General features: G+C 34.6%; 1 protein-coding gene across 16 annotated transcripts in view; it reads left to right on the forward strand.

Moving 5' to 3' along the window:
* Positions 1-21,151, forward strand: part of LRRIQ1 (leucine rich repeats and IQ motif containing 1) — a 214,433-nt gene that overhangs the window by 121,854 nt on the left and 71,428 nt on the right. For all 16 annotated transcript variants that reach the window (XM_070600704.1, XM_070600707.1, XM_070600698.1 and 13 more), the window contains one exon: positions 5,315-5,416. In XM_070600704.1, coding sequence (XP_070456805.1) covers positions 5,315-5,416 — 102 coding nt within the window. The remainder of the gene's footprint in view (positions 1-5,314; positions 5,417-21,151) is intronic.

Genomic DNA, 21,151 nt, shown 5'->3' on the forward strand with positions numbered 1-21,151 from the left:
ACTCTGATTACATGATTGTAAACTAAATTGAATTCTTATTACTGTGTGAGGTTTTGTATCTCTGTGTTAAGCTTTTGTTTTATCAAAATACTATTAGATCGATAAAACAAAAGTAATTTTTTCTTTAAAATTTGCATTCTGAAATGTAAAACTTAATAATGAGCTTTAAATTCTCTTCACTGTTTTTCTCTACTCCTCCTTCACAACAGATAGACAGAACAGAAATATTCAAGGTTAGATTGAAGATGAAAAACATGAAAAAGAAAATCAGTGGGATCCTCTTCAATTTTTGTGATACTTTAATCTTCTGCTAGGTTGATTATGTAGCATTTATGTCATTTTTTATCTGTGAGTGAATCATTTAAGACACCATACTCAAGTTTTCTTATAGAATGAAGAATTTTCTTGTACTTTTCCGGTTTTATAATTCAGTTGATTTATGATATGCTATTAGCTTATGTGATTCTGCCTAAAATAATTGCCATAGTTTTAAACTTTTACTCATTAATAAACTAAAATGATATTTTAAATATTTAAATTCTGTTAAACACTTTAAAATTTGCTAGTAATTTTCAAATATACGTGGAGATATATATACCTTACATGGACAACTTGCCAACTTGAACTTTTAAGCCACCAGAGGGCAACATTGTCTGTAAAACTACTGGAAACTGGCTCTGTGAGGGTAGGGAGGGTGGCAGGTGGGGCTTCAGAGAATAGAAACTTTTAATTAAACAGAACCGATCACATCCTACAATCTGACAGAGCAATAATCCTCGAGGAGGTGAGGCATAAATGCATGGAGTATGGAAGCTTTAATTCAAATTTCTACCAGGAAAAACCTTTTGAGCAAGCTGCTCAGTACCAAGCACTTAATATTTCCTGTTTGTATCTTGTCCATACATTTATCAGTCAAGGGATATAACTCAATGATATTTGGTTTAAGATAACAGTAAAAATAGAGCAAAAGTCAGGGGGTCAATTATTTAAAGAAAGTTGCCAATAGAGAAGGAATACCCATTGAGGTTGCTGATTAGTGAAGAAGGAAAGGGTGGCCATCAAGGAGACTCAGTATTGATGATTTCTGTTAGGATAAGTGAGGCCACCTGCTTCTAAACAGAAGCAGCAGGAGGATGGCCGGGGTTGGGGGGAGGTGCGGTTTCGGGGAGGAACTCATTGGAAGCCGTGGGATGGAATCTAAAATTGTGAGGAGTTACCGTGATTGACTCAGTTTGAGTTTGTGTCCTGATTGTTGTTTTCCCTATACTGGAAACTCCCTTTCCAGTAAGTTACTGCTGTTTCCCTCATGATGGACATAAGCATAAACCAGTTATGACTGGGCTTGTTTTTGTGAGTTTTTATTTCTTTGTTTATCTCTGTGTTTTTACTGTTGCTTCATGCACAGAAATAATTTCAGAATTTGGTGATCTACATGGGAATTTAGCTGATACCCAGGGAAGTTTAGAGTTTAGTACATGTGCAAGGTGAGAGTTGCTGGTTTATTGAAAACATGGGGGTCAATAACCTAAAGGCAGTGAGCAGAATTGGTAGCAAGACTGAGCTGAGCTGGATGGGGAAAGAGAGTGAGGGATTGGTTTTGATGTGGAGCACTGCTCAGAGAGGATGAGATCTAAGTAAAGGGATTTTGGTGGAGAGGAGACAGTAAGAAGTTTAAGGGCTAAGAATATAAGGATGAAGACATAATCTGATTTTCCAACATGCATCATATGTATGCATATCAATTTGCAAATTTTATAGAGAAAAGAAAGAGCAGGATGAAACAAACAAGGTTCCTTTAGTTATAAGGGTAGAGCCACGACTAGGGATGAGAATCATCTTGCAGCTGTTTATAACACCTGTGTTATAACACAGTGTCAAGTACATGCTAAGCATTCAATAAGTAGGTGCTGATCTTATTTCAATGAAGAAAATAGCTTGAGATTGTGTTGGGAACATTTAGTTATAACCAAGAATTAAGCCAGGTAGAAAATAAGAAAGGCCAACTGTTTAATATGAATTAAGCAGTTCATGGGCTACAGCAAAGAGATCAGGTTGCAAAATGATAAGGTAACTAAGGAATGTTAAGGGGGAAGGATAAAAAGGGAACATTATAGACAAAACTGTGGCAAAATGAAATTTACTACTGATTTATTTTGTTTACCTCAGTGATTTCCAAAAAGAATTTTGATCAAATGTTACTTTGTTGTGCTCTCAACAAACCAATAATAAAACCTCTTGAGTAGTAAGATCTTTGAGGGCAGAGACTGCATTTATTCCCCCACTGAATTCCCAGAACCTAATACCGTGGTAGCTGTTCAATAAATTACTGTTAACCGAATCAGCGATAAATTAGATAAAAAGTCACTAAATACATTTGACTGTGTATATATGCCTGACTGTGTGTGTGTATTATAGTCATTTAAATATATATTTGATTTTTGGAAGGCAAATTTAAATTAATAAATAGTACTTATAAGATAATGAAATATAGCTTGTCATTCAACTTTAACATAAAACATTTTATAGCACTGCTTTACTTGGCACATTCATAAAATGGATAATAACTCGGTTTTCATGTATGAAGTTAATGAGAATAAAATAAACCAGTGAGTTAAGATTAGGATTCCAGAAGCTGAAAAGGGATTACACGAGGGATGAAATAATTTTAAGGGTATGCTAATGCCTAAGAATATTGTTACTTAAATGAGATAATGGATATAAAGTGTGGAGTACAGAGCCATGTCCATAACAGAAACTCAGCTTACTTATGGGTTTCTTTAAATATTTTATTAAAGACATATTTAAAACCTGTTTCCCAGACACTGGGCAAGTCATACTGAGAGATAGAAAGATTTAAAAAACAGCAACATAGACTTGCCATTGATGATCTCAGAGGAGTAGATTTAAATGCACAAAACTGACTTTATAATGCAAGGAAAAGCTGTCACAATCTGTAGTCTTTACAATATCCTCTCTCCTGACTTTTTTATGCGATTTTGTATTTTTTGAGGGTAAGAATAGTGTCTTATTCACAGTAGTATTTCCAGAGACTATCAAAGTCAAGTGATTTTTTTTTCCATCTAGGATGACTATGTTTCTTGCTTCTTATCCTCATCCCTTTGAAATATGAAATAATTTGTTTTAAATCAATTTAAGGTGGCACAGTCAGAATGTTTTGAAGCAAAAGATACTGCATATGTAGCACTCTTTATGTGCTCTTGATGAATAAAATTATTTTATTGAGTAAAGTGAGCTGGACAACTCTTCTAAATATTTTTTGTGTATTAACTTATTTGATCTTGGAAATAATATGAGGAAACTGATATTGTTATCCATGTTTTCATATTAAGAAATCAATTCATAGAGAGATTGTTCTTTTTCCAGGGCAGTAGCAAAGAACTTATAAAAGATCCATAGCTTTTGTTCCATGTGCTATATTGAATAAAATGAAGCCAATTGTGGATCCATCAATTTCCTATATATCCACCTTATTCTTTGAAGGATTTTAGATCTTTTCCAAGAATATCATAAGTTGGAAATATTATTGTTGTTTGTGTTGTAATTATATGTTTCCTACCTGCCATTTGTTGAGCACCTGCATGTATGCAGGCACAAGTCTTGATGCTTTACACACATTATCTCGATAATTCTCAAAGTAATGCTTCAAAGTCAATACTGTTTCTATTGAACAGAGGAGGAGGCAGAGGCTGAGAGCAGTTTGTCCAGAGTTATAACATTAGTAAAAGTTGGAGCTTGGATCTACCCCAGGTCTGTCAAATTATAATGTCTTTGCTCAGGAAATACATAGATCAAATTGAAAAGCAAGAAATGCAGGAGAATGTGTAGAAAGATCAGCAGGTTATAAGGTATCATACAGAATATAAGGCCGTGGTGAGCTATCTTCCCTGACTAAGTCTCCTTTTGACATATCATTATGGTTTTCTCATAAATGACTCAGATGATATCTAATACTTATTCTATTAAATACATATACAGTTTTAAAAATCATTCTTATTGATATAATTCATATTGAATTCATATAGAAGCACCCAATTCTTATAATACCTTAGGTCACATATAATTATGAGATGTGGCCAAATACTGACTAATATTTTTCCTAATCTTGAGTAATATAATCTCTATGAAACATGTAAATCATGCTTAATAGGGATAAATTATTACTGGAAGACTAATGAAAATTTAGGTTACTGATGTTTGAGAATAACTCTGCAAATACTGTTCTGCGTATCTAATTCACATGCTTAAAAACACGCTACCTTAGCATTTTATTGAAATATGTAATTTGGGCTTTATGATATATAAAATCTTATTTTTCCATTTAGCATATTCAATTCTGTTGCACTAGATGTTAATCAAAGATTTTTAAACTTTCTTTTGTCAAGATGATGTAAAATACTAAGAAAATGCATACCGCTCTACATTGTGGTTTTATGTTAACCTACTTTAAATGCATAACTTTCCACTCTTTATTCTACTCCCTGTTACTTAACTTCACCATTTTCTTTTCACATTTTCTTTTTACAGTTCTTCACCAAGTGAAAACCTTTCGTCTTAATTCAACTGCACCAAATCCCCAATTTCACATTTTATAGAACCATTCATTACCAGTAAAAGATTATAGGACCCTACGTTTGCAATCATCCTACTTATTTTCTAAAATTAATAGATTTAGAATGCTCTTGACTATAAAAAAAATATAGAATCTATACATCTTCTTTGTTATGTACACAAAAGACATTAAGGCGAAAGAGAAACCATTGGTTTATCTGTAAAGTTAGTGAAATAATCCTTTTCTATCTGTTCTTCATCCCATTAGTTGTCTTTCTTCCGTCTCCTACACACCAGCTCCTCACAGTTTACAGGAGAGAAAAGTAGGGCATGTGGTTTTTCCTGTAATAATAGCTTTTACCTATTATGCATTTATGAAAATTTTACTTTATTTCAGCAGAAATACCAGGAATTTAAGAAAGGAGCTAAAATAATCAATAAAGCAACTCCCCAAACAAAAAGATAATGCCATAACTGGAAAATTTAAGTGTAAAATTTTCACATTGTGAATATTTCTGTTCTTTGTGTTAGATATTAGCTATGTGTTTAACTAGATAACCAAGAATGTATGAATGGTTGGTTACCTTTTTACATTATGAAGCTTTTTAAAATAACGTAAGCATCAATTTCACAGAACCTTATAGAATGGGTATTACTTTTTAGCATCATAAGAAAATCTGTAGCCATTTCGGAGAAGGAATGAACCAGAGCTGAACTTTTGTCTTATCTTGCTCTTTTTGTCTAGATCCCACCATGCGCCTAGCATTGTTCAAAAACAGTGAAAAGAAAGTTTCTGATACAAAATTATCAAAGAAGTCACAGCCCAGAAGAGATGGTTACTTTGAAGGTATGGTTTAATCAGAGATGTATAGAAAGGTAAAAAGGATAAAAAGATGGAAAATTGTATTTAAAACAAAATTCTTAAATCCTCAGTAGTCCTAAAGTACATATGTAAAAAATTATGTATAAGGTAAAATTAAAGTCAAAATCTGGTTCTTGGAGCTAAAAATACTAATTTAGTGTGTTGATTCATGAGCATATTAGAGTAGTAGCTGTATTAATGCTTATATAAATTTAAATTCCTTGTATTTTTATGTGAAAGTCTTATAACGCTGTTTTATCAGTGTCACTAACTTTAGTTAAATTTTACACTGATGGATAATATTGGCCTGTATCAATGGAAGTGATCACATGTTGAAATGATGTTCTAATATATTCACTTTACTGCCAATACAGTCAGATTGCATTAAACATTATAAATTAAACTCTAGAATTTTAAATATTTTACTATGTTTGAGGCTGGCCTAACTCACTTCTGGGGTGAAGGATTTACATAGCTAAGTGGCAGATTATGTTTCTGATTTCAGCATTCAGAAGAATTATGGACTTAAGTTATTAAACAGAAATATTTAAATGTAATAGAGCAGCAAATGTGACTAAAAGCAAGAGTGCCATAGCTTTCTTTTTAATATTAAAATGTTCATAGTTTTACCTATACTTTTGGATTGTCATTTCTAATAGGAAAAAATAGAGTCAAATATATTTGAATAGAAGTGAACTATTTAGAATTTTTAATACTTTGTCTTCTGCACATTCAAAATCTTAAAATTAATGCATCTTCCTAGCATAGTTGGAAATAGATACATTTTTTATTTTTCAATATTCCTTTATTATAAAAGTATTATTAAAATATTAGCATTTAACACGAAAAATGAATTTTATAATTGACATTACATTCTCATCCTTGTCTACATGCATATTCAGTTTTTACATATTTGATTCAATATTTCATGATTCAATTTTATTTATTTTTTATTATTTTTTGAGGTCACATTGGTCTATAACATTGTGTAAATTTCAGGTGTGTATCATTAGATTTTGGCTTCTGTATAGACTGCATCGTGTTCATTACCAAAAGTCTGGTTTCCATCTTTCATCATATATATGTGTCCCTTTACCCCTTTCATGTGCCCCCTATTCACTTCCCCTTTGATGACTACCAATCTGTTCTCCATATCTATGTGTTTATCTTCCACATATGAGTGAAATCATACAGTATTTGTCTTACTCTGTCTGACTTATTTCACTTAGAAAAATACCCTTAAGGTCCATCCATTTTGTTGCATATAGCACAATTTCATCTTTTTTATGACTGACTAGTATTCCATTGTATATATATATATACACCACATCTTCTTTAACCGTTCATCCATTGATGGGCGCTTAGGTTGCTTCCAAGTCTTGGCTATTGTGAATAGTGCTGCAATGAACATAAGGCTGCATATATCTTTTCGAAAATCTTTTCTTTTGATAAATACCCAGAAGTGGAGTAGCTGGGTTATATGGTATCTCCATTTTTAACTTTTTGAGAAATCGCCATACTGTTTTCCATAGGGGCTGCACCAGTTTGCATTCCCACCAGCAGTGTATTCGGGTTCCCCTTTCTCCACATCCTCTCCAACACTTGTTATTTCTTGTCCTTTTAATAATAGACATTCTGATGGGTGTGAGGTGATATCTCATTGTAGTTTTGATTTGCATTTTCCTAATAATTAGTGATGTTAAACATCTTTTCATGTGCCTATTGGCCATCTGTAAATCTTCTTTGGAAAAATGTCTGTTGAGATCCTCTGCCCATTTTTTGTTTGGGTTGTTTGTTTTATTGTTGTTGAGTTGTGTGAGTTCTTCATGTATTTTGGAAATTAACCTCTTATTGGATATATGATTTGTAAATATTTTCTCCAAGTTGGTGGATTATCTTTTCATTTTGTTGGTGGCTTCCTTTGCCTTGTAGAAGCTTTTTAGACTGATGTAGCCCCATTTGTTTATTTTTTCTTTGGTTTCCTTTGCTTGAGGAGACATGGTATTCAAAAAAATACTGCTAAGACCGATGTCAAAGAACATACTGCCTAGGTTTTCTTCTAGGAGTTTTATGGTTTCAGGTCTTACCTTCAAGTCTTTAATCCATTTTGAGTTAATTTTTGTGTATGGTATAAAATGATGGTCTACTTTTATTCTTTTGCATGTGGCTGTCCAGTTTTCACAACACATTTATTGAATAGACTTTTCCTTTCTCCATTGTATGTTCTTCACTCCTTTATCGAAGATTAACTGTCCATAGATATGTGGTTTTATTTCTGGGTTTTCAATTCTGTTCCATTGGTCTGTGTGTCTGTTTTTCTGCCAGTACCATGCTGTTTTGATTACTATAGCTTTGTAGTATATTTTGAAGTCAGGGATTGTGATGCCTCCAGCTTTACTCTTTTTTCTCAGGATTGCTTTGGCTATTCAGGATTTTTTGTTGTTCCATATAAACTTTAGGATTCTTTGTTCGGGAAAATAGATACATTTTGATTTACATTTCTATTCAGTATTGTTTCAAACTAAAAAAAATTTGATAAACACCAATTTTATACTTTTCTAGAGATGTTTATTAAGTATGTAGGAGTGGAAGACATGGGGTCTAGAATTTTCTTTAAAGTATATAGATATAAATATATACATAGAAAGATAGGTAATGCAAATGTGGTAAATTGTTGGATCAATAGATGATGGCATATGGAGATTTGTTTTGCCATTCAATTTTGTTTAATATTTAAATTTTTCCATAGTAAAAAATTTAAAAAATTTGGTGGCCATTAGAGATGTCAAAAATCAATATTTCAAAAAAATTTATGGATCAGTATTTTAATTGAATTACAATATGTTTCCAATAGAAAATAAGACTTGGGTTTTAATCAAGTTTCGTTTCCTTGTTGCACTCTTAATTTCACCATTTCATTGTTTTTAAAAGGAAGAATAGAGATTCTGGTAAAATCCACAACCACTCCACAGATATGACCTGTTAAATAGGAGCATTATTTCTTTAGAAAAGAAATGCCTAGGAAGAAGATAATGGGAGCATTTTTACCCTTTAAATTAGTGTGCATCTCAGAATCAGAAAACAGACATCCATCCTAACATGTGCTGTTGCATTTTTCTCTTGTTCTGTGAAATGTGGAGATCTGTTATCATCAAGGATAGTATATAGGTGTGTATGATATATTTATTGATTTGTATACTAATATAAGATATCCTAGGAATAGTTCCAATAGTGATAGAGATAAAGTGACCTATAGAACATAGAACATTTTCACATATGCTTTGTGGTATGACGTGTATTTTGGTTTTCTTTCCCCCACATGAAATGTATTTAGTTTACTTTTTTTTTTGCAACCTCAAGTACATTTGTCATTTCATTAATTTCACTGAATGGTCTTTAATGTATGTGCCAGATATTCTGGTGACTAACAGTTATTTTAAGGCTTTATTTTTTTTTAAGGAGTATGCGTAGCAAAAACAGTTGTGCGTGGCAGAACTTTTTTCCCCCTAATTAATATGCTTATTTATGCCCCTTTTTTTAAGGGGAAAAGAGTGAGGCAAAGATTATTTGATCATTACTGGCCAGGTTGAATCCCATGTTATCTTTAACTGCTGCTCTGGCCTCACCCGTCTCCTAGACTCACACTCTGATTTTCCAACCGGCCCACAAAAGCCAGTCAGCTTCCTGGTTAGCAGCCTAACTCCAGCTTCCCAATAGAGGGCACATTTTTAAACCAGGTCTTTGAAATACAGTTTACATAGTATAAAATGCACTCGTTATGAATACAACTCAATGAATTTCAATATATTTCCAGTTATACAACCATCACCACAATGTAATTTTTGTTTTCCCTTAAAAATTCAAATAAAATTAATAGTTGGGCATCTTATCCCCCCAAATTAAGTTTTGCTGTAGGTTTAGAATGAATGAGTCTATGTGGAACAGCATCTCAGCACAATGGCATACCAGCAGTGTCTTATAAGGTGTTTGGTTTTGTTGAAATTAGATTATACTGTTATTTGACTATTTCTTTCTATAATGCCCATTTATTTTATAATAACATCTGATTTTTTTTAAAAATGGTAAGTTTAAAAATGCTTTCTTCTCTACTTTGAATATTACTTATGTGAGGTTTCCATGATTCCTCTTATAAATTGAACTAAAATACTTTTGTTATTATTGTTGCCTTTATCTGGATATCACTATCAGGACAGAGAGGATGGTAGATATACTCCTGGTCTAGGGTAAAAACTATGCTTAAATTTGAGGAATATTTAATATGAAATATCAAATTATATTAAATGATATAAGGTAAATAACTATATCCTTTTAAGAGAGCTTGTTTTACAAAATATTTTGTCATATTCATGAAATATTGGCATTTTTTGTCTAGCTGCCTGATTTAGACCTTTAACCCAACCAAGGCTGAGGACGCTTTGACCACACCTGTTCCCAGGGTAACCTCATATATGTGCCACGGGTTATATATCAGTCAATTCTTCCTATAATACACAACTAAGTGCCTGAGGACTTTACAGATTCAACACTGGTTTACTTGACTTATTTGTTTATCTATTTATATTTATTTAGTGTTGACTACCTGTCTTGGTTTATCCTTAATCACCCATAATCTCTACTTGCGTTTCAATATCTGATCTTGTGTTGGAATTTGAAACACTTCCTTGGTTATTCCCTTGAAGATCTTTCACCAAGTTTCCTTTTTTGGTTTTAAATATTAAGTTTGGTGCCCTGACATCGCTCTTGTATAGCTATCACTGGTATAAGGAGAAGCATAGCTTAATGGACGTAAAGTATAGCCTCCAGAGTTAGTCTAAAACAGTTTGAATCTGGATGCTACCGTTAATTGGCTGTGTGACCCTGGGGACATTTTTTAACTTCTCTGTTTAGTATTAGTTTTCACCTGTAAAACTGGATACTCATTATTGGGGATTTCATGAGATCCTACTCATGAAATGCTTGAAACACACAATATAAATACAGAGTAGGTGCTCAAGACATGTAATCATTGGCAACATTCATTGTAAAAGCATAGCTTTATTTTTTTTCTCTTGTTTGTTATTGGTAGTATTTGTTGTATTTTTTACTAGGTACTGTGCTGAGTTTTATTAAATTCTCTGATTCAACCTTCTCAGAAACTCTGGACAATGTACTATAACTGTCAACATTTTACAGATGAGGAAACTAGTTTTGAGAGCTTGATGAGTGACTTGCCCAAGATCATGCAGAGAGTAAGTGGCTGAAAGGAAATAGAGATAATTTCTTTATCAAAACAAAGGTAGCCAAAATCAAACAAAATGCAGACACTGAAGAGCAAATGTTCTTGGCTAACCCTGAAGTGAATTTAAACTTAGAATCACAATATTTATGAAAAAACAAAGACTATTAAATTAGGCAAAACTCTGGGAAACAGTAATCAATTTTTTTATTCCTTTCTCATAGCTTGCATTAATTTAAGAAACAGTTTACTGCCAACATGGTGATAAATATCTGACTTGTGCCCTATAATTAGCTACTATGTCATCTAATGTTAATATTATTATGATTACCTAACATTATGAAGTACCAAATCTGTTAGACTCTGAGTGACAATATTTTCAATCACCTATTTGATTTTCAGATAGATGAGAACAAGTCCACACAGCCCAAAAGTAAAACTATATTTTTGCTTGATTCATTGCTCTTTTTATTTATACATAAATGACTTTCCTTCCCTAATCTGCTGAAATTTTTAAATTTGCTACTTCTAAAGCCAATGCCAAGTTTGGAGTTCTGGCTTTGACAAAGGAAGGAAACTAGACAAGCCAGGAAAAAACTTGGATCTGGCCCGACAAGCTTCTCAGAGAGGGAGGGTTAGCCTTAGATCCTCCAATCCCTGAGACAATTGTACTTTTAAAGTCAGGTTTTCTTAATTCACAGTGTGGTGCTGTCCTCACTAACATCCTTCCTATTTCTCCTCTTACAAAAATGAAGATTCACCCATACCATATGTCATTATACAACGTGGATGTTCAAATACTTTTGTATTAAACTTTTGAGAATTCAAGGCGTTAAAAGACCTTTAATTTCTGTGCTTTTTTCTTCAGAGCATTTCTACTCCAACCATCTTGTTTTGTGGTATTTTTTTTTGTTTTTTTTGAGGAAGATTCGCCCTGAGCTAACTACTGCCAATCTTCCTCTTTTTCCTGAGGAAGGTTGGCCCTGATCTAACATCCTTGCCCATCTTCCTCTATTTTATACATGGGGCGCCTACTACAGCATGGCTTTTACCAAGCAGTGCCGTGTCCGCACCTGGGATCTGAACCAGTGAACCCCGGGCTGCTGAAGCGGAACGTGCGAACTTAACCACTGCGCCACCTGGCCGGCCCCCTGTGGTATTTTTTATTGTGTGACTACAAGCATTTTCTTCTCCTACTTTCTCTCTTTTAGTACCAGCTTAGTGCGCAGGGTCACATGATGTAGACTGTTTTACAGTAGGTCTTGTATTTCCAAAGCTGTATATAGTACTTGCTAAAAGTGCTAAAGCAATTGGTAGTAAGAACTGGTAGAGTAAATGCCACAGGGTCTATACAGGCAACCAAAGACTACATGAAGGCATGCTCTTAAGAAGAAATAAGAAGAGTCTTATTTCCACTGAGCAAGACTCAATATTAATCAAAGTAGTCATGGATATGAATATTTATAAAAGGTTATCTGTCCACCAGTATCTCAATTTTCAACAATCAGTATACTTTGTATTACCATTTTCCTACTAAATTTAAGCTCCATTTACCCTCTTAGTATCCATCACTCTTAGTATAGCCCCTAATATACAATTGATGCTTAATAAAAGTTTTTTAATGAATAGATAAAAACACAAAGGACTGTACTCTTAAACAGCTTCAAATATAGATGGAGCTGCAAGATACTTATATAATGTCTTTGAATATGTTTCTTCCTTTGACAAATTGGACTCACTGTCTTATGCATTTCAGAAATTCTCTTCACTTGACTAATCCTTGTCATGTCAGGCATTAATCCCTTAGGAAAACTTTTCTGATTCTAGCTTGGAACACTACTCACTGTGTTCTCACAGTATCCTGGATGAACTTGTATCTACCATATAGTGTAATGTAATGTAGTAGAATAGAATAGTCTCTTTACTCTTGCCTGTCATTTACAATTTGTACAAGGCTTTATTCCAAGTGCTTTATCTATAATAATTAATAAAATCCTTACAGTAATGATGTAGGAGAAAAACTATTCTTTTTAGAAAACTGAAAAATCTGCCTGCACTTACAGGGAATTAAAAATCAGCTAGCAAAATCTTGTCTAATTTTTGTATGATTGTTTTTTATTTCTCAGCTTGACTAATAGATAGAAAAGGACCCTGGGGAAAGAGTCAATAGTAAAGATAAATAAAATTGAAAAGTAAGTTGGAGGATCAACTTAGACATAATTGAAGATCAGGAACTATATTTTAACTTCTTTTTAAAATATAATTATGGCACGTTTTTGTTAACTAAGTATCTAAAAATCTTTGCATGGCCTCCCGTTGCACTTAGAACAAAAGCTATACTCCACATCAGGGCCCACCTGACTGTAAACGTCAGATCCTCTTTCTGTTCCTCAAACTGAATAGGGCTTTTCTTACTTTGGGGCCTTTGTAGTTCATCTTTTTGCCCGGAAACTGCCCTCAACACTTTGCACAAATGGTTCCTCTCGTTTATTTTGCATTTCTAGTCCTGTGAGAAGGCTTCCCCTTACTGCACTATCTAAAGTAGCCCTTTCCTCTCTGCCTAGTTACTCTCTCTCATGGCACCTGCCACATTCACGTACCTGCTATTGTCTCATTTATTAGTTTAAACTGTTACTTACATGTTGTGTTTCCACCAGTAGAATGTAAGTTTTTGTGAAAGGAGAACCATGTCAGTCTTATTCACTGTTGTATCCTCAGCACCTAGAATAGAGCCTGGTATATGGTTGGAACTCAATAAGTATTTGAATAAGAAAGAAAATAAGTGGATATTATGTGCTAATAAAGAAAACTCCCTAAATCTGTTCTAGGCACTATCATACCATTTAATAATATCAGGTTTGGGATCATTTCAATTTCCTATAGAAGAAAATCCAATTAGGGAATGTAGTCCAGTGAAGCATAAAACAAACTGTAATTTTTTTTTTTTTTGAGGAAGATTAGCCCTGAGCTAACTGCTACCAATCCTCCTCTTTTCGCTAAGGAAGACTGGAACATCCATGACCATCTTCCTCTACTTTGTATGTGGGACACCTACCACTGCATGGATTGCCAAGCAGTGTCATGTCCACACCAGGGATCTGAACTGGCGAACCCTGGGCCGCCAAAGCAGAACGTGTGAACTTAACTGCTGTGCCACCGGGCTGGCCCCATAAACTGTAATTTTTTTTTAATTATTTATCTATGCATAAGGGAGATTCAGGGAATGGCAATCCAGCGTCAGAGAGAAGCTGATTAAACTCTTTTTTATCCACATCAGTTATAAGTAGTTTGTATTTTCGAATTTCCCCCTAAATTCAATCATAATAAAATGTATATAATGTATTACCAAGTATATGTTTACATGTACATATATATACCTTTTGTATATATGCTTTACATATATAAATATATATTAGATATATATACTTTACGCTTTTCATATATATATATATATATATATATATATATGATGTATGTATTGTTAAAAAATAAGAAAGGCCTTCAGAGCTCTTACAATTCTTTGAATGAACCATGATATGTAGACTGTGAGATATTATTAGTTGATTTTTCATTAAAATATACAAGAGAACTTCCATTTCTGTTAATAGAGGACTATGTAATTCAAACCAACCTTCCTGCAGAGAACAGCTTTAAAAGCTAGAAAACTTAGTTTTAAAAAATCTAATTGAAATCATTGGAGAACTGACAAATAAGTAAAGAATTATGAGTCAAGAAGGAAATCCAGAAAGCTGAGAAGCTGAGCAAGCTTTTGATAATGTCACCAGTCTAGGTGAACTGGAAATTGACTTTCTACTAGCCTCTTGCCAGAAACAAATATAAATGATCTCCAAAAAATAGATAACATCATCCCAAGCTTTAAATTATCTCTACATTTTTTCCTATACAATATTTGGCACACAGTAAAAGAAATAGGCATACAAGAAGATGAGACAAGTCATTGAACACCATGATAAGCAATAGACAATAGAAATAGAGCCACTAAGATTTCAGATAATGGAAACTTTAAGAGAAATATACGTAATAACTTTAGGGATGTAGAAAAAGAAATTAAGAATTTCAATAGATACTAAACCTGTAAAAATATCCAAATGGAAAGTCTATAACTTAAAAGCACAGCAAAACTGAAATTAAGAACTCAATGGATGAATTTATCTACAGATTAATCAAAACTGAAGAGAGAATTACTGGATTGGAAAATAGCTCTGGAAGAAATATCCAAATTGAAGCATGAAATGAAAGAGAATGGGAAATACAGAAAAGAGAAGAGACGTGTGAGATGCAGCAAAAATGTCTAACATGCGTAATTACAGTCCAAGAAGGAGAGGTGAGAGAGAATGGTGTAGACGTAATATTTGAAGAGTTGAGGGTTGAGAGCTTACCAAAAGTGAGGAAAAACCCACAAGTTATGAATTCAAGAAACCCCATGAATCACTAAGAAAATATATGCAAAGAAAACCATACTGTAGCACATCATAGTAAAATTGCTAAAAAAACAAAGACAAAGGGAAAAATTGTTTAAAGAGCCAGAGAAAAGAGTTTATTATCTTCAAGGGAGCAATAACAATGAAGCGGGCTTCTTAATATAATCCATGAAAGCCAAAAAAATTATGTATTGTGCCCCTCCCCAAATTCATAGGTTGCAGCCTTAAACCTCAATCTGACAGTATTTGGAGATAGGGCTTTTAAGGAGATAATTAAGGTGAAATGAGATCAGATGAGTGGGGCCCTAATCCAACAGGACTGGTATCCTAATCAGAAGAGGAAGAGACACCAGGAGTGTATGCTAACAGAGGAAAGGCCATGTGAGGACACAGTGACAAAGTGACCATCTGCAAGCCAAGGAGAGAGGCCTCCAAGAGTCTAAACTTTCTGGCACCTTAATCTCAGACTTCCAGACTCCAAAACTATGAGAAAATAAACTTCTGTCCTTTAAACATCCAGTCTGCATTATTTTGTTATGGCAGCCCAAGCTGACTGAGACACAATGTAATGATATCTTCAAAGTGTTAAGAGAAAATAAGTTCCACCGTGAAAGTCTATACTCGGCAAAACTTTCTTCTTCAAAAATGAAAGCAAGCCACTCATGCCACTCAGCTCTCCACCTGCTGCTTCTCTGTACAGCCACAAGGAAGAAAGAAGATGACACTAGGACTCCTGAGCCAAAGCTTCACAGAGAAAGCAGGGAGAAGCCCATGGTACCCTTTTGTTATCTGTGCTGCTGTTTACCCCCTGAAAGAAACCTCTCTGCCCACCTGTATCAAGTGCCCACCTACTTGCTACCTAGGACAATTTCTATCTTTCTGGGGTAGCCAATAATCCTATCAAGGTCCCAGAGAAGTATTATGACACCTTGGAAAGTTCATCATCAAGGACATTAGTCTTCCAGCTGAAGAAGGCTGCATGAGATAACAAAGTAACAAGGGATTTGGACGGAGAAGACTAAGGTTTGAATCTTGCATAGATGCCCACTAGCTGTATGATCAATGTCTGTGTTTTCCCATCTGTAATTTGGAACACCAATGTTTACTTCTCATGATATTTTGAAAATTAAGTGATAATCTAAGGTCTTCCAGATAAAGATGATGGATCTGAAAACCCTTATTAAAATTTCAGTGGAGATATTTTTAAGGCACATACTAACAAGTTTGGGAATATAAGGAAGGAGCAACAGCAATAGAATGTTTTAGGCTAGAAAATAAATATATGAGCCATAAGGAGAAAGAAAAAGCTTAAATCAGCAATGAAATATAAGAACTATCTCAAATTCAGAGTTTCAGAATTGATGGTATTAGGCCTTCTGGAAGTGAGGTGAAGAGGATAATAAAATAAATAGGTCTGAATTACCCTTGCAAAATTCTTGAACTTATTTCTTTGGATGGAATAAAACAGTCTCTGGACTCAGGAATACCAGGCTTATTTGAGATTCTTGGCACTTTGCTAAAACTAAGAAGAGTAAGTGTAGGTATACACATTAAATGCCAAGGCCCCAAGCCCTTTCCTTGCTCAGCTTCCAGAGTGCTGATAATTATATTTTTTAGTCAGCTCGAATGGCCGTAAAAAATACCATAGACTAGGTGGCTTAAAAACACAGGAATTTATTTCTCACAGTTCTAAAGGCTGAGAAGTCCAAGATCAGGATGCCTGCTGATACAGTTCCTGGTGAGAGCTTTCTGGCTTACAGATGGCCACCTCCTTGTTGTGTACACATGTGGCCTTTCCTTGGTGCATGCATTTCTCTCTCCCCCCTCTTCTTTTAGGGCCACTAATTCTATCATGTGGGCCCCACCCCTCATGACCTAATCTAACCCCTATTGCCTCCCAAAGACTCCGTCTCCAAATGCCATCACATTGGGAGTTAGGGTTTCAACATAGGAATTGTAGAGAGACACAGACATTCACTGCATAGCGCCATGCCTTTAACCTCCAGGAAAGAGATTAGAAGAGTCTTTCTGGAGATTCTTAGCATTCCAAGAGGAAACATCTAAATATTAACATCAGGTATTTCCAATGTACAAATGTAGGTCACCTTACTCTGAGGCTCTCAGATGATAGGCCTCACTCACTTGTGCAGAGTTTCCTGTCAATGTTTAGACCCCCACTCTAAAATGTAAGCACATAAATGAGGATTCTTAAACACTTGAAAGAAACCTATAACATGAAGAATACAGGAAAAAGTAACAAACATAATAATCAACTGAAACAGGCACTGTACCAGGTGAAAAAGTCTTCAAAAATACCTGGAATATTCTCATAGACATAAGAAAAGATTGCATCTATGAAATAGACTGAGATGCTATAATAAGAATCAGGTCAGAGAACCAAAAGTCTGTCTTTGAAAAACAAAAACGTGATAACAGAAATGAAAACTTGACAGAAGATAAAGTTAAAAGATAGTGTTAAGAAATTTCCCAGAAACTTGGGCAAAAATACCAACTGATGGGAAGCATGACAGAAAACATAAAAAGAAAAGACTCAGTCAAGGAGGTCCAACCCTTGATAAATAATAGGAGATTCAGAAAGAAAGGATAAAACAACAACAAATAGACTGAAGGAAATTATCAGAGAAATCATCAAAAAATTCTCAAAACTAAGGGATACTGGTTTCCAGATCAAGAGGGCCCATTGAATGTTAGGAAAATGAATGAAAATAAATCCATCTTTGTGGCACATCTTAGAAAAATGTCATAAACCCAGTAACAAGGGAAAGAGCCTAAAAGTACTCCAGAAAGAAAAACAGATCACATGCAATGGATCAGTTATCTAAAAGGCACTGGATTTCCCAACATTAATCTTAGGCCCTAGAAGATAATAGAACAGTCTATTCAACATTCTTAGCAAAAGTTGTTTCCAACCTAGAATTCTGTAAACAGGCAAACTATTTGTAAAATTTAAAAATATAAATATATTGAGCCTTAATTTGTCTCTTTTGCAACCTTGCTCAGGAAGCTACTGGGGGAACTACTCCAAAAAAGGAAGAAGTACACCATGTAAAAGGAATACGTGAGATCTAGCAAGAGAAAGAGACAGAGGGATCTTTACAGTGATGGTGAAGAGAGATCTCAGGATGACAGCTCACAAGGCTTAGAGAATAAATACTTCATGATGTCAGAAAACATCATGTGCAATCTCTCTGAGGAAGAAAATCTTTCTGTTTGTTTGATGTGCTTGGACATATTTGATAGGAGATAAACTCTTTGGGAAGAGACTTTTGGGGTAACCTATAGATATGTGTATAGAATATTAATGCATGAGTGTATAGTACATGTACCTATCTAACAGAATTTGAAGACTATTTATAGTATATAGAAAACTAAATGTAAAAAATGAGATAACCAAATGTGACAAAACAAAAAAGTTATACAAGAAAGGAAATGTAATCTAACTGCTGTGGCACTTTTTTCTACTAGCAGCAGTGTATTTTGAGGTCAAATCAACCCTTAAATTTGTGGAACACAATAGGCTTCACACAAAACTAAATTTCCTTAGCTTTAAGGGAGGACAAAGGATAGGAGACCACACAGCATGCTCCGTGTAGTGAGGACATCATGATGCCTGGGCACAGCATCTGGTGTCCTATGCATTCTGCACTTAGGAGATGTGTGGGCATGAGAGATGAGGCCGTGAGTGTGTGGACAACCTCAGTTAAGGGAAGCCGTCAGCTCTGATTATAATCAATTAGTTGCATAGTCTTCTCAGGTACGTGACCAGCTAGTAACACAGTCCTCTTCAGAATATATAACTAGCTCCCGTTCTCTGGTTCAGTTGCACTTCATCAATACTGGTTACTTATTGCTCAATAAGCAATCTCAATGATGAGGTCAAAGTTCTTGGTCTGGTACAGCTGAATTCTCATTGATCCTGGATTCAGTACAGATTCTAACAATTTCTTGACCAGAGGATAAAAGCCTCATGCTTCCCTGCAGCTAGAGGAAAACCATAGAACAAGCTATGAAGGCTTCTCTTTCAGTACCCTCTAGGGCTCAACTGTAAATGATATTAACATATTCATAAATAGGTAAACACTGAATCATGGTATAAGCAAAAATGATGATTTGTCTAGGAAATAGGAAGAGGAGATATCTGTCTGTATGGTAGAGGTATTGTAAAAGGGCTAAATCTGCATCTTTCATATTGTGAAGTCAATAAGTAATATAAAAAACTTCAAAATTAAAGAAGTCAAGATATACGTGGGCCAACAGTAAAAGAAATGATGATTATGATTGAATGTAGTTGCCTTTAAGAGTGTAAATTGGGGATGGGAGGGGTAGAGCTGGCGATTACCATTTTCCCCACTTAAAACCATGCACATATATAACCTTGATGAAATTTTTTTAAATGATTAAGTGAGATGTTTTTGAAATCACATACTAAAGGCCAGATTTTTAATAAAAAGTTAATAAATTAAAACATATTAAGGTAAAACAATGACACATTTAAAGAAGCAAAGCAAAATTCTTCACCAATAGACCAAGTCTAAAGTAAATACTAAAGGATGTTCTTTAGGCAAAAGGGAAAGGATTCCAGGTGAAATCTTGGAGATATAGGAAGTAATGAAGAGCAAAGGATGAATATACGGGTAAATCTAAATGAATATTGACTTAATTCAGGAGGTCTAACAATGATAATGATTTCTGGTGAATTTAAAATATTTATTGTTGTGGTAACAATAATGTTTATACTTTGTTGTTCTTACCTCTGCATCAAATTACTCACCTAGGATTTTTTTTTTTTTACTGAAGAAGATTCGCCATGAGCCAGCATCTGTTGCAAATCTTCCTCTATTTTGCATTTGAGCCCCTGTCTCAGTATGGCCAATGATAGAAGAGTGGTGTAGTTCTGTGCTTGAGAACCAAACCTGGCCTGCCAAAGCAGAGTGCACCAAACTTAGCCACGAGGCCACCGGGGCAGGCCTGGATTTTTCTTTTTTTTGGATGAGTCTTACATTCATCTGTCCTTTCAATTTTTGTTATCTCCACTCTAGCAGAAACACATGCACTAACTTGGAATTAGATAAGACTGAGTTTGGATCCCAGCCCAAACTCATGTAATTTTGGTAACTTAACCTTTATATACTTAATTTTCTCATTAATTAATTGGAGCAAATAATACATGCTACGTAAGGTCATTAGATAAGTTGAATAGAACTGTTCTGAAGATACTAGAATAGCTAGCCTTTACAATGAAGGAACTAAGACTTAATTCCTTTTCTTCCCTATTTAATCTACCAACACATATTTATTGAATATCCATCATGAACTTGGCATTGTGCAAGGAGATAAGAATACAGTGGTGAATAAAAGAAACACACACCTGGATAATGGAGTTCCTTATCTGGCAGGGGCGGGGCAGGGGGTGACTGACACTTATAAATACTCATATAAATGTATAATGGCACAACTGAATAAAGTTCTATGGAGGAAAAGTAAGGGAAGCTCATTTATAAATGTAGCCCAGAAGGATAAGGGAAGAAGTGACACGGGCTGAATTTGAAGTTTGAGTGGTAGTAACTAGGCAAAGAGAGAAGGTGTGTATAATGAGTGTTCCAGGCCAAAGCATGAGCCTATTGAAAGACTGAAGACAGGGGTAACTTGGGCCATTCAAGGAACTGAAAGAAGGATACTATGGCCAGAGAACAAGGAAAGAGATGAAGCTGGAGAAGTTGGCAGGGGACACAGCAATTTTAGTCTGTTACTTTTGGTCCATATTGAGGATTTGCTTTTCTTTATTCTAAGAGCAACTGTCACTTTAAGCAAAAGATGAAATGGTCATATTTGTTCTTCAAGTAAGGGTTATGGAACATGTGGTGTGGAGAACAGATAGAAAGGAAACAAGAATGAAGATGATAAGACCAGTTAGAAGGTCATCGCAGTCATCCAGCACAGAGATGGTAGCTTGGACCAGGATGAATACAGTAGACATGCTGATGTAAGGGGAAAAAGCAAAGAAATAGTGGTGATGAGGCT

Source organism: Equus przewalskii, chromosome 29, assembly GCF_037783145.1.
Source record: "Equus przewalskii isolate Varuska chromosome 29, EquPr2, whole genome shotgun sequence".
NCBI classification, from domain to species: domain Eukaryota; kingdom Metazoa; phylum Chordata; class Mammalia; order Perissodactyla; family Equidae; genus Equus; species Equus przewalskii.